At 30.2% G+C, this 14,496-nt stretch overlaps 1 protein-coding gene across 8 annotated transcripts in view; it reads left to right on the top strand.

The window, feature by feature from the left end:
* Positions 1-6,148: 6,148 nt before the first annotated feature.
* LOC143253389 (uncharacterized) overlaps positions 6,149-14,496 on the top strand; it is an 81,259-nt gene continuing 72,911 nt past the window's right edge. For 2 of the 8 annotated variants that reach the window (XM_076507192.1, XM_076507193.1), the window contains exons 1-2: positions 6,157-6,220; positions 6,693-6,931. In XM_076507192.1, the coding sequence (XP_076363307.1) occupies positions 6,909-6,931 (23 nt within the window). In that variant the 5' untranslated portion in view covers positions 6,157-6,220; positions 6,693-6,908. Of the gene's footprint in view, positions 6,417-6,692; positions 6,932-14,496 lie in introns of those variants that run through there. The other 6 variants (XM_076507185.1, XM_076507187.1, XM_076507182.1 and 3 more) reach the window with 4 other exon arrangements.

Consider the following 14,496-nt stretch of genomic DNA (forward strand, 5'->3'; position numbering starts at 1 on the left):
AGAGGAACCACTAGAATGGTGCCTGGGATGGGAGAAGTTAATTTCTGAAACTGTTTTGTTTTGGAAAAAAAAAAGAAGAGCTAGAGGGAATATAATTGACGTGTTTAAAGAATATGAAAGGAATTGATAGTGTTCATTTATCAGCTTCTTTTTTTCGTACATAATAGTGATAAGAATGACTAAAGGCACAAATTTATATCTTGGCAAGATAGTAATTCTCTTCAGATAAGAAAGTTTTATTTTTCTAACAGTGTAGTTGGCCCTTGGAATAAGTTTCGAAGGCAATAAATTTAAGTGAGTTTAAGAGAAAGTTTGATAATATAATATGAATGCCAAGAGCTGCCTTTAAGATTTTTTAAATTTACTTATTTAATAGTTTTAGTTTAGTTTAGAGGCTAGGTCCTTTGTTTTCCCCAGACATTATATTATGTTTCACTTGGGTAAAGGTTAAGTGCACCAATAGCTAAAAACTTTGGTCACGTGTTTATGTCCACTGACTAAAGATATTGATCCCATTTCAAAAGGTGACACAGAAACTTGTATGGATTATTATAAGCTACATTTTTTCTTCCCTATAAATCTTACTTAGAATAATTTGTTCTATATGTAGCATTATATTCTGGTATGCCACACTTTATTAATGTGATAAGTCAGAATTCCATTTGGCTTTGTCTTGTGCATAAAAAAAAAAAAAGTGAAATGTAAACTAGTTGGCGATAAAAACTTACATAACACCTCATTTTGATTAGTTATTCTGCTTTATTTCTTCGTAAATGTGTATGTGTGTTTTGTTTTGTTTTCTTTTGAGGTATCTCTCGGATAATCATCAGAGTGAGGAAGTTAGACCCATTAATAACGGGAGATTGTTGGACCTAACGACTTTAGAATGAATTTTCCCCTCAAGTTTCAAAAGATGGATCGTGAAAGAAAGAGACAAAACATGAGATGAGAAAAATAGCAAATATTTATTAATATGCTTACAATTTAAACAAGAAATAATAGACAATAATGCACTAGTGCAAATGATCAGTAGTATGTAGGAAACTAGTAAGAGTGAATGAAAGTTATTGAATGATTTTTACCTGTTCTCTTATAAATTAACTATACTCGAAATGAGGACTTTATATTGATGTCTTTTTAATGTATTTCTCTTGTTAAGAAGACTACACTTTGAACTCAGAATAAAAAAAGCAAAATTATATATTAAATAAACGCGAAAAGAAAAGTAAACACACTAAAACTGCATTAAACTTAATATCAGTTTAAAGAAAAGTTCAAAAATGACTTCTAATTCACAAATTTTAAAACTTCTTCAGCCGCAATAAGTATCTGATTTGCCGACACAAATGGTTCCGTATGCTAATTAAATACAATATTGTTATTCCTGCTCTTTCAGCCGTGGGGGCGTTATAATGTGCGGTCAATCCCACTATTCGTTGGTAAAAGAGTAGCCCAAGAGTTGGCGGTGGGTGGTGATGACTAGCTGCCTTCCATCTAGTCTTACACTGTTAAATAGGAGACGGCTAGCACAGATAGCCCTCAAGTAGCTTTGTGGGAAATTCAAAAAACAACAACAACAACAATATTCCTGTAAAATGAACAGATCAGTAGGGGCTTATTTCTTGAACTCGTTTGCCATTCAGAGAAAAATAAAATTAAGTAACTTATTAGAGCGTCACACTGTGTCTAAAAGGGAATATATGAAAACAACATAATTTTGAAAGTTTACATTTTAAGTAAAGGGGTGAAAAACATTTAATACGTCCTTGTACTATACTTTGTTGTCCGAGTTAAGTTTATTCTCTGATAATGTTTTTGGAATCTACGTTTTGAGGAAAATTATATATTTATAGCCTTGTGCAATAAAGGCTAATGCTACAATGACTGCACATGTTAGATATGTTTTGATTATCTTTATGAAGATCCGTGATGTATTGATTACGGTTAATATGAGGATTTTGTCGACTGAGAGACATAACGTTCGCCATAATACAGTTAAACATACTTAACAGTTTTAGTTGTTTTTTGGCTCGAGGCTAGATAAAAGCCCTTTCTACTTGTTAGTAGTTTAGCCCATGTGTTCATAATATACTCTTAAGCTGAAATTGAAGATCTTAAGATTTTAAAAAGCAAGAGCGTAAACAAAAATCGATTATTTTAACAGCTATTAAACTTTTTGCGACTTTGTATTTTATTCAGTAAATTATGTTTCACATGTTTTCAACTTGTTTATATTTTCTTTGTATCTTGTGGTGATCTTATGACTGTGAAACTGATGGACCCGGCAACTGATGATTAGGGAGCTTGACACGTCATCTGAGGTTTGTGTGTCCGAATCCCCTTCACACCAAACGTGCTCGTCCTTTCAGCAGTGGGGGTGTTATAATACCTGTCTTTCATCTAGTCTTTCACTGCTGAATTATGGACGACTAGCGCAGATAGCCCTCGTATAGCTTTGCGCAAAATTCAAAAACAATGAAACTGACGTATATTCTTTATGAGCTATACTATTATATATGTTCACGTACCATAGTGACATAATGGAGTGTAACGCTAAAAACTGGATTTTTTTACCAACGGTGGGTGTCGCATTGTTATCGAGCCCATTGTTTACCTTTGTGCTTTGGAACAAAGAAATAAGCAGTTTTACATTTATAACTGCCCATTGATAATTTAATAATTTTGATTCTTATACGTACGTTTTAGATATAATTTTATTCAGTTATATCCCTTAAATGTTTTATTCTGCCAACACAATATTTATTTTATAATTTAAATTTAAATTTGGAGATTTTGCTTTCAATATAAACAAATACTTATTTCACGAAACAAACGCTGTAATTATTATATCCATTTACTAGATATCATTAAATAATACGTTTATAAATTAAATAAAACAATGAACTGTATTCGTACAACAATAATAACAAAAAAGTATTAGATAACATAAAATGTGAACAGTTAGATACATTATTTAAAACCTTTATTTGTTCATAAATAATATATATATACATAACCTTTATAAAGGACAGTGTGTGTCACGTTTGATTTCTCTTGATTTCTCGAAATAGAAGGAGTAATGAAACACAACATGCATAAAATAGTTCGATTTTAGTAACGGGGTGCAAGAGGACAGTAAGAGGAGAGTACAATGAAACTTTATAAGGTTAATGAGTGTTTGTATTATCAGCCTAAAGTAAAAAGGTAGTATTGGATTACCTAGAGAAGAAACAAGCGCATAAAATTTATCATAAAAGTAAAAATATCGATTCAATTTTAAACTTAAATCTTTTCTGAATTAATCTGTTTTATTAGTCAAATCACAATGTTTCTAGTAAAAACACAAACCTATTTAATCAAGGAAAAGTCTAAGTTAAAAATTCAACAAATATTCTTCCAGTTATGTTGTCTATATATTTAATTTTAAACTTTTAATGCATATAATAATAAAAATACTACGTTATACTTTTGTTGCTAATCGATGTGACATAAGAGCAATTATCGGAACATAGTGTTACAAAACACACTGACTTTTCTATACTTTAGAAGCTGTTAATTTAACTGATTTTTCCTAATAGCTATTATACGAATACGCCTCGGATTCATTTTGATTGATTTGTAAAGAAATTTACCAATATTTGACTACCTCAACTACACTTTTTTCCGCTCTTTGTTGGCCAAACTTAATTTCGCAAAATGTATTTATTTAATTAGCCATGAAATGTGAGATTAGGATATGATTAAGGGTGGGAACAGTAGGACTTTCCCCCGTCAATTTTTACGTTCTATATGCTATATGTTGTTTGTTATCTTTGGTAAAAGTTCTAACTCTAAACATTCTTTATTTGTATCCAAAATAAACATTCATATTTTAAATATATGTTATGCTTTTTTATTTATTTCTTCTAATATTATTTAGTCTTTATATAATATCTGTAAAATGAATGGAGCGTGCCCCAATAGTTAGTGTGCTGAGCTATGGCTGTGCAGATGCATTGTTCGTATCAGTTATTAGCAAAAAATAAATAAATCGCTTTCTAACCTTTCGAGCCTTATAGTGCATTATAAAAGTAGTGTTCAAATATTATTTCTCAGTCAAATTATGAGTAGCACACGATTTAGCCGTGGTTGCTGTTAATTTGCTGCCCTCTCTCTTTAGTCCATCCTCATGGCTTAGTGGTAAGCTTGAGAACTTATAGTTCTAAAACTGGAGTTTGATACCTGTGATGATTGCAACATAAATGTACACTATTGTGTAGCTTTGTGCTTAACAACATTATCCCAATTTTAAAGTGAAATTATCACAGGCTGTATTGTAATAACAGAGCAGAGAAGAGTAATTCGTTTTGGCACTTGTGTTCTAAAACAATTGAGCTTACCCGTGTTAATTTTGATAGAAAAGAGATAATTATTTAAAGCTCTGAATACAACTGTGACAACTAACAGTCTAACGAACGTTTGACTTGTTTTAATATATTATTTTTTAAAAAGTAGACTCTGTTGCTTTTTGTGTATTATTAAGATTCATTGCCAACAGGCCTACAATCTGTCTATAACACCGACTGTAAGAAATCCAGTCCACAAATCTTGACAGTAGCAATACGTCTTCGAGCTTCTAATTACAAAGCGTCAAGAGAAACCACTGTATACGACTATTTCAAGCCTTAAAATGATAACTGTTCATCTGAATAATGTTCGCGCAGATAGCCCTTGTGTAGCTTTGTGCGAAATACAAAAAGCAAACTGAAGAACGTTAAATGCTACGAGCAGCCGCACTATTACTATACAAGCATAATTTTTACATAGCAAAAATAGGGTTTTCGACTAAATCCCCCTGCATACGTACATGAACAGTCTTATGTTTAGTTACACAACTGCATGTGAATTATTCTTGATAAATTCAACAAACACAGTTTAAGAATAATCTTCAAAAATTTCACTGTAAAAAATTATCTTTATGAAAAACGTTGACATGGTAATGTGGAGCGTTGTAATGTGTGTAGTCTTTGAATATATTTACATTAACATCAAAACATAACAAAATATCTTGTGTAAGTTTATAACAAAAACACACTAAGTTAATAATATACCAGCATGTTATTATAATGGAGATAATGTCTATGTCAGTATATATGGATACAACCAAAACATCTGCATCACCTACTAAATGCTACCACACACAAAAATCCATAAAATGTTTCACACTTTGAGTATTCAAGATTCGGATAATTAGAAAAATAACTGTGGTATATGCAACAACCATTTATTCATAGTAGAACACAATTTAAAATAAAAATCATTTTCTTTACAACAAAAACACAAGTTTCACTTGGACTGTAAGTTAGGGTTTGATTATATCAATATTGGTGTAATTTTTAAATGTATTTCTGAGAAACTGGACTTCTTAAAATATTTTTTCAGTAAAAATATACCACTTTTAACACATAAAAATATAACATTTTATATTACCAAAATTTATGAAAAGTTTGAACTCCATACATCGAATCATTTCCATACAATATTTCCGAAAAAATTTTTATTTAAAAAATGTTCAATCTTTAATTTTTATATTTTCAATGAGGGATGAAAACTTAATTGATTGTTTGGAATTAAGTACAAAACTATATAATGGACTACCAGTACTTTGCCTACCACAGGTATCGAAACTCAATTTCTAGCGGTGGGAACCTGCTAACATACCCCAGTGCCACTGGGGCAATGAATACAATCATTCTTAAATACAAATACATACGGAGGGAGACGTTTCTGTTGGTAGTAAAAAAACACACCATTGTGAAAAAATTAAGAAAACATAAATATACAAATAGTATTGGTAAGCCAAACTTGACATTATCAAGAGCTGTTCCACATTTTGTTACTTTTTTAAGGTATATTTTTGTTTAATATAATCGTTACTTCTTTGAATGGGGTAGCTAGAGCAATGTCGCACTATAAATAATTTATCCTCTAAATTTTGACCAACCAAATCTTTAAGTATTTTCATAATACGATCAAAATAAAATATATATTATTTAAATATTTTCAACTCACATGAATAACAGTTATTTATTGTTTTTTGCATTTAATAATTCTCATGCTTAATACTACAACAAAATGAACCAATGACATAACTTTATTTATATAACCCGAAACTGTTTTATAACCTTTACGAGATTAATGTGTTGTATTACAGTGATGAGTGACGTTGGATTATTGATGTGTTAGTGTTTTATACGTTTCGAATTTAATTTTAATTTTATACGTTTTAAGCGTGTCAGTTACAGACTGCATATAATTTATGTCATACGGTTTAAGAGATCGAGCTTTTTGTGAAATATGTTTTTGATGGTCAAATAACATGATAAATTGGAGTTAATGAATTAGAAATGTCGCATGAACCTACTAATTTTGAGATGGTAAATTATAATAGTTCAATGTAACTTGTTTAGCCTTAGTAATAGTGATTGGACATTGATGTTGGCTGACTTTTTTCCATTTGCCGAACTCGAAAGTAGAAATCTGAATTTTGTGATTATTATAGTATCATTACTGTTATTACTATATTATCACTAAATGTTTAGGTGCTACCGAATTTCCAAAATATCAAATATTTACTAAAATAGTAAATTAGATAATAAGTATTTCATCAGTGATCAACACAAAAGTAACAATGTAACATTTTAAAATTTCAGATTTAAACTGGAAAATTGAAGATTAATCAATAGATTTGCCACAATTCATGTGCTACATAAGTTTAAGACTGAAGTTAATGAAGCAGCAGCTTAAATATGTAGACGAAACTACCTTATTACTAGTATTACTACTGCTACAAATGCTATAGTGGAACTAAGTACAACTTCCAATTTCATCCTTACACGAAGAACAAACATCAATTTGTAGAAAACCATATGGCTGGTAAATCAAGTGAAAGGTAAGGATTTTTTACCTAAAGTTGACCTTACTGGTGTTTTTATCAATGAAAACATAAATTTACTTGATGAAATTTGTAAATGTTTGTGTTTTTCTGAATTACTAAATCCAAAGCTATATAATACAGTTAGTTGTGTAAAATTCATGATCAGTTATAAAGAACACCTCAAACAATATATGAAGCATTTAATGTTTTGGAATCTTCAGCATTTCATTTTTAATAAACATATGTAGAGAACATTCCAAAATGTATATAAACAGAGATTGTAAGTAGTTATCCCATACTTTTATTTTTGTAAAGAAAAAAAAATTCTTCATAATGTAATATGAAAGGTATGTTTAAACCATCTTAATTTAATACTACATCTTACAAAGCTAATATTTTAAAATTATGGTTTCTTTAAAATGTAACTAACATACATCTTTCTAGGTTCACCAGTGTGCGTAGAATATCATTGCAATCATTAGCAGATACAGTAAAATGCACCTACACAAAATCATATTTTATAGAAAATTTGCATCAAACTTATGATAAAATGTACATTAAAAAAAGGTCTTCATGTATTTTGCATTAAATTGAGAAAAAGGGAAAATGATGAATTATTTTTTCTCAAAACAAGTTTGGATAATGTATTTGAAATTTAAAGTTTTTCTTGCTTTTATATTTCCATTATCATTGGAACCTACACTGCTACTGTGTATGATGTGTCACATCTAGCCCTGTGAGCTTTGGTATTGGATTAAAGGCCTCATCAGTACCTTAATAGTGTGGTTGAAATATTATTACATATTCATCACTTTCACCCACGAGTTCTTAAGAGTGTAAATAGTAATAACATTTTCGTGTCATACTTTGATAACTGTGGTTACAATTAACGAGGCTTTTGTCAGTACTTGTGCAGGTTATTCTTACAAGTAATAAATCTGATCCAAAATAACAATATTAGTCATTTTAGCAGTTACATGTACAACTCCTTAAGCTGTTATTATGTCTATTGAAAGAACAACAGTGGCAAACTTTTATAAAGCTATTCAGCCCATTACTGTCTCCATGAATTGGAAAAAAAAAATTTAAATCAAATTTAAGTATACAACTCCTCATATCAATATATCATTATAATTTGAAAATAAATTAATACATTGGCTCCAAAGCCAATTTTGTCGATACTTTCCAGGGTACCAGTAGTCATTTTACAATTATTTTTTTAGGAAGAGTGTAAATGTAACCATTGTGTTCCAGCCAATAAGTGACCCTTTAGAAAGGAAATTGAGTATGACTGTCACAACTTATTGGTGGGTTGTGTGGGAGGTAACTTGTTAAACCTTACTATATTATGGCTGAAAGCATTGCTAAGATTGAAATACCCAAATGATAAAACAATGCATTGTAGTATTTACAAATGATAATATTAGCTGAGCTGGCAATACCAGTTTCAATATAAATGAAGTTTTAATCTAAATGGGTAGGTTGTTCTGATCATAAGTGTGACTATACCTGATCACCAGGATAATTATTCTGTAAATATAACAATCATGCTACACTGAATGCATTTCTTCTTCTTAGTCTTTCGTGAGTTTCAACTTAGCTCTATATACAAATATTTCAGAACCATCTCATCTGCTGCAAGACACTATCTAGGATGTTTTATTTCAGTACCAAAACTTGTCAAATGTGCTTGACTATGTAAGTCAAAAGTATGTCTGAAAGACTACATATGTAAAGGGATTATAGGTTTTAATGTGTTTTGTCTTGAGAAACAAGTTAAAAAAAAGAAGCAATACTTGTCTGAAAGGTGAGGTTGTTTTCACTTGCACACATGCATTTTAGTGTGTAAATAACATCATACCATTATACTTGTCAAATTGTAGAAAGTAACAGAAAATATTTCCTAGATTTTAAGTATTGCATGTTACTCCCTGGAAAATAGTGAAACTCATATACTTAGTGTTCAGGTCTTTACCCTCCTTCAAATAAAAAACTGTGGTAATGAAAATTTGTGGTTGTGTTAATTGAGCAACTAATTCATTTTGTGGATATAGGCAAAATATAACAAATTATATACATCACAATGGTACATGAATAGCATAGAAATTAGGATTTGTCTTAGGTAAAAGACGAGCAATTATAAAAATGTTGTTACTATTGTATGTTTATTCATTAAAGCAAGATTTTCATTAAGTATAGTCTTTTTCCCAGTGCCTCACTGTAGTGAGTGAAGTCATCTTTCTCCAAAATACTTCTTTGGACTTCTTGTTGAAGTACTTAAAAATATTATTCTTTTCAATATAAACACTTGATTGAAATAGTTACTAAATCAATACATTTAATAAGAGGTGTCACTAGATGCCTGAGAAATTCAGGGCATGGGTTCATAGGCACAGAAATGTTCATTGTTTTATTATATCATTGTGATTTCCTTTACTCTCTCAGGACTGTCAGATAGCATCAGGGCATGAACCCCACGTGCCCGTGCCTGCTGACACATTTGCATTTAACTAGGAGGAGATTAATTTTGTTTTAATGTTTGGAGTTGCATAATTCTGTACAACTTAGATGGAAAACAATATAAAGATTGATTTCCAATTATAACGACTTTGGTAGTATTAACATGCAATATGAGACTTTAGGTTCTTTTAAGAAGTAGTTGTAATAAACTTTATTATTTTAAACTTAAAAAAAAGTCTAAGTAGAAAAGAAGGTACTATTTTAAAATATCTGTTATTAACATAAATTAGGTATTGTAGAATTAAAAGATGTGGGCCTTATCTGCATTTCAAAAGAAATCACATGTTCATCGAATATAACATGCCACCAATTTCTGAATGGAATTCCAGACCACTAGTTATTTTGTAGATGGATAGGAAGAAGAGGAAACTGTTCAAAGAAATGATTAGCCTTATTTCAAAGTTTTATAAATGCATTTGAGTAAAGGTCATCATTATAGACAGAGTCCTAAAGCAGAAAAGTGAGTTTCTTTTGTTTTTGTAAGTTGGCCATTTTGGCTTGATTCTTGAACATTTTTTGCTGAGTTGTGTTATGTCCCCATATCTCTGGAGAGATGTACTTACATTGGTTATACTTGTGATGCATCCCAGAAAAGTCCTCCAATTCTATTTTATGGATTATATTCTGTAGCTCACATGCTAGTCAGTTGACAACCACTTGTCTTCAGCAGAATAAGATATTTTACCATAAAGATTCAGTAAATCTTGGAGCTTTTATGAAATTCTCTTTGCATCTGAAACATTTGTTTAGTAGAAGATAAACTAGGAAAGCATAAAAAAATCAAAACAAGACGAATATGGCTTTCACACCCAGAAAGAAGACTATGAATCATACTTGCATAAAAGGTTTTTCTCCCAAACATTTTACAAAAATCGAAGTAGTTAATATTGAAAAAGCCCTATGATTTATCACCAAAACTTGATAATTGGATGCCTATAAAGTGTGAAATGCATGATGTACATATATTCTACATGAATTCCTTAACTAAAAGCAATAGGACTAAAGGTGTCATGGAAACAATTTAATATTGCTAGTACAAGATGAAACAACAGGACATTGCAAAGTAAAATATTTTGCTGTTTCACATAGAGAATAAATAATGCAGCTGCAGGAGGAGAGTGGAATATATCATGTAATATGTATTCTAATGATGGTTGGTATGAATATTGAAACTTTAAAGTACAGAACAAAATATTAACCTTCATAGATCATCTTCTGAATACATTTTCACTTAAAGTGGGTTTCTTGTCATGGATTGTATAATATACTTTTTTTCAACATTGCTTTCAAAGGTTATTTTTGGGCTTCTCTCATCTCATTCTTGTTAATTTTAGTTTCAAATTTGAGGTGAATAATTTCAATTCAACCCCATTTCTCCCAGACCTTGGCTTTTTCTTGCAAGCTATTTCTATACTTAAAAGAGAGCCAGGCATCAGACAGAATAGCTAAGGTCTTGCCTCTTACATGTAATTTACGTGAGCCTAGTTTTCTTTCCTTCTTCAAAACAATTTTTCATAAAACAAATGTTTAAGATGATAGCTAATGGTTAAACAAAATCTAAAAGATGGACAAGTTACAGCATTAAGATCTTAAATATATTATCAAAAACAAGTAAAATGCAGAGTTAGTTTAATTTTTAACAGTATTTTTCTAACCATAATTGTATACCACTTTTAGAAGGTTATGCACACATTTAATGAACTAAATCACAGCCACTTATACATTGATGTTTGCTACTCTTAGTAAAATGTTGTAGAATGTAGATAATACAATGATCATATTAAAACAAATCATGTTGAACAAAGCAATGATTCTTCTGAACTGATGTACTGTTTTCTTTGTCAAATTGTTTACCATACCTAGCGTCTTTTGATGATATTAAAAAGTATGTTTTATTCAGGCTTTGAACTGGACCTTGGTAAGGCTAAAACTTTGTACTAACAAGTGTAGTAATATTCTCTGTTACCTTTACTTTCCACTGAAATATTCATAAATGAAATTATAAAATCCTGATCATCTACATAAATGATGGATGTTTGTTATATGTATTCTCACCTGAATTCAGTGTAACATTTACAAGTGAGAGTTACCCAACTAGTAGAAATATCCTTAGATATTGACAAAAGTTAAACATAAGGTGATTGTACATGCAGTTTAGTTTATCTTTATGTTAAGTAAGTACTTACAAAGTTTCATTTAATAATGTTTTATAATTGTATGTTATAAATCCTTACAATTTGCTGAACCAAGAAATAAATATATTAATTATTCTGTTTAAAAAATAAGGCTTCTGGACCAGATAATATTTTTCCAAGGCTGTGATTCCTGTCAAATTAGGAATAATGTTTTCAGTCATTATAGACCTTTTAATCTTGTATCATTTGTGGGAAGAGATTTAGAAAGTAATAAAATGTTTTGCAAAGTCAGTCAACATTTAGAATGTTATTAGATAGTCAACATGGCTTCACTAAGGAAAACCTTGCCTTACAAATCTTTTGACATTCTTCGAAAAGGTTATTACTTATGTAGATGACAGCAAGGATGTAGAATTGTTGTATATGAATTTTCAGAAAACTTTTGACAAGATCACACATAAAAGGCTTTTAAAAAACATCTGTAGGTGTGGAGGTAAGTTAGCTAATTGGATAGAAGAGTGGCTGGATGGAAGAAAGCAGAAGGTTATAAACAGTTTAGTCAAATTGGATTAGTGTCACAAGTGGTGTGCCTCATGGCTTAGGCTTAGGACCATTGCTCTTTTTGGTTTATATTAGTAGCATAGATAAATTAATCTGTGCAAATATAAAATAGTACTGTTTGTTGTATGTACACACAACTATTTTACAGGGTCTGGATGGATCTACGCTAAAATTGATAAGGAAGTTTGTTACGTCCATGCAGGAGCACACACAGATTTTGAGTTCTTCAGTTTTTATGGGCATTTTTGCATTCTTTACAACTATTTATCCTTTGTTGACAGATCTTCACCAAATTATTTAGCATGAAGGTTTGTCAGGTTTTTAAGGAAACAAATGCAATTTTGGTGTTTCACATTTTGTGTTTTGATGGGCATATTTGCATTTTTCGATTACATACAAGGGAAGTAGCTTTTCTTGCCCTATGATAACCTTTCATTAATTTACGTAACTTCCATCCATGTAACAGTTACTTCAGCTAGTGGTCAATAAATTACTTAAATTTGCTCTTGATATTAAGGTCTTGGGTGATGCTGGCTGTGAAAAGGATGCTTCGGCTTTACAAAAGATTTAGTTCATTTATTGAGTTTTGTAAATAAATGGCAAATGGATTTTAATCATAATAAATTATAAATATAATTTGTGTGGAAATAACTAATAGTACCATGAAATAGAGATCTTGGTGTAATAGTTTATCATTCTCCTAAACCATCCAAGCAGTGTCCTGTTGTTAGTGATAGGGTAAATAGAATTTTGCATTATATCTACAAAAATATTGAATAAAAATCTTAGAGGTTATAATTTTATTGTATAGGTTACTGATTAGGCCACGTTTGGAATATTGTGCTCAGTCTTGGGAGAGTTACTAGAATGGTTCCTGGAATGGAGGGGTTGTCATGTGAGGAGAGATTAACATCTTTAGACAATGCAGATAGCCCTCGTGTAGCTTTGTGCAAAATTAAAAAAAAAACAAAAAAAATGTTTTCTCTTGAAAAAAGTTACAAAGGGATCTGATTGAGGCACTTAAAATTGTAAAGGGAATTTATAGTGTTGATGTGTCGTCTTTTTTTCATACTTTAGAGAGAGAATAGTAGGATGAGAAGCTACAAATATAGATTTAGGCAAGTTAGGGGGCAGTTTTTGCTAAGATAGTTTTATTTTTTAACATGGTGGTTGGCCTTTAAAATGGTTGCCTTTGGATGTCATGTAGGTAGTAAATTTGAGTGAGTTTAAGAGAACTTGAAAGCTATGTGAATGATGAAGGTTAACTCTAAAATTTTATTGTTTTAAAATTATAATAGTTTAGAGGATAAGAAAACTGAGATGGACCAATGGGTTCCTTGTTTTTTTCATGTTATTTTGTTACATTACAGACTTAAACAATTCATGAATATTTTGTTTTGCACCATTTTATTATTAACAATTCGATATTAAACTTTTGAGATATACCTAAAGTATATTTTTTACAAATTAGTTTTTAAAAAATTTGTGGTTTTTCATGCATATCCTTATGACTCAATGTATATTTTATTCAATACAATTTTATTTCTCACTGTAATTGTCATTAATAAAATAATGATAATTTCTTGATTTACTATTTAAAGTGCACAACTTTGTAACAAAATCATGTTCATACTTACTAAAATAATTTAGAAAGTTTCTTAAAATGTATTTTTGCTCAAGATTTTCATGTTCATGTGATCATTCTGGACTCTATGAAACTGAATTATTAGAAAGTATATTCCTTGAAATTATATGTTGAACTTGTATGCTAGCTTACTAATTACCCTTTATGATGGAAAATGTTCTGAAGAAAGTAATTGATTCTTCCAAGTCAAATGTTTTATACTGCTAGGGTTAAGAACTATTAGTACATATGTGTGATAGTGAAGAAAACTGGTGAATGCGTCAAACTGTTTGACCTAATGTATTAAAATATAAATCCAAACATTCTCTTAAAAGTTGTTTTATGTGGCTCTGTTCTGATGTGTACAACCTCCAATTGCATCTGCCAACTTGACCCAAGCATTTTAAATTGGATGCAAGATAGTCAGAACCAATATGTACTCGTATTTGTCATTTTACTTAATTTAACGGGTATTTGCTTACTTGGTAGTGAAATGTGTGTATCATATTTTGACTTTAACACTTTTTAAAATAATTGACAACAATCAAAATCAGGAGTTTGAACAGTTCAGGAGTGAAGACATTGTTTGGACAGTTGACCTTGCAGCTTGATCATCAGAGATTAAACATAAATCAAAATTAAATATTAAATCAGACATAAGCAAATGCAAAATTAAATATTAAATTAGACATAAACAAGTGCAAAATCAAAGAAACCCTACTTATACAGCAACTAAAACC

This window comes from Tachypleus tridentatus, chromosome 6 (genome assembly GCF_004210375.1).
Source record: "Tachypleus tridentatus isolate NWPU-2018 chromosome 6, ASM421037v1, whole genome shotgun sequence".
Lineage (NCBI taxonomy): Eukaryota > Metazoa > Arthropoda > Merostomata > Xiphosura > Limulidae > Tachypleus > Tachypleus tridentatus.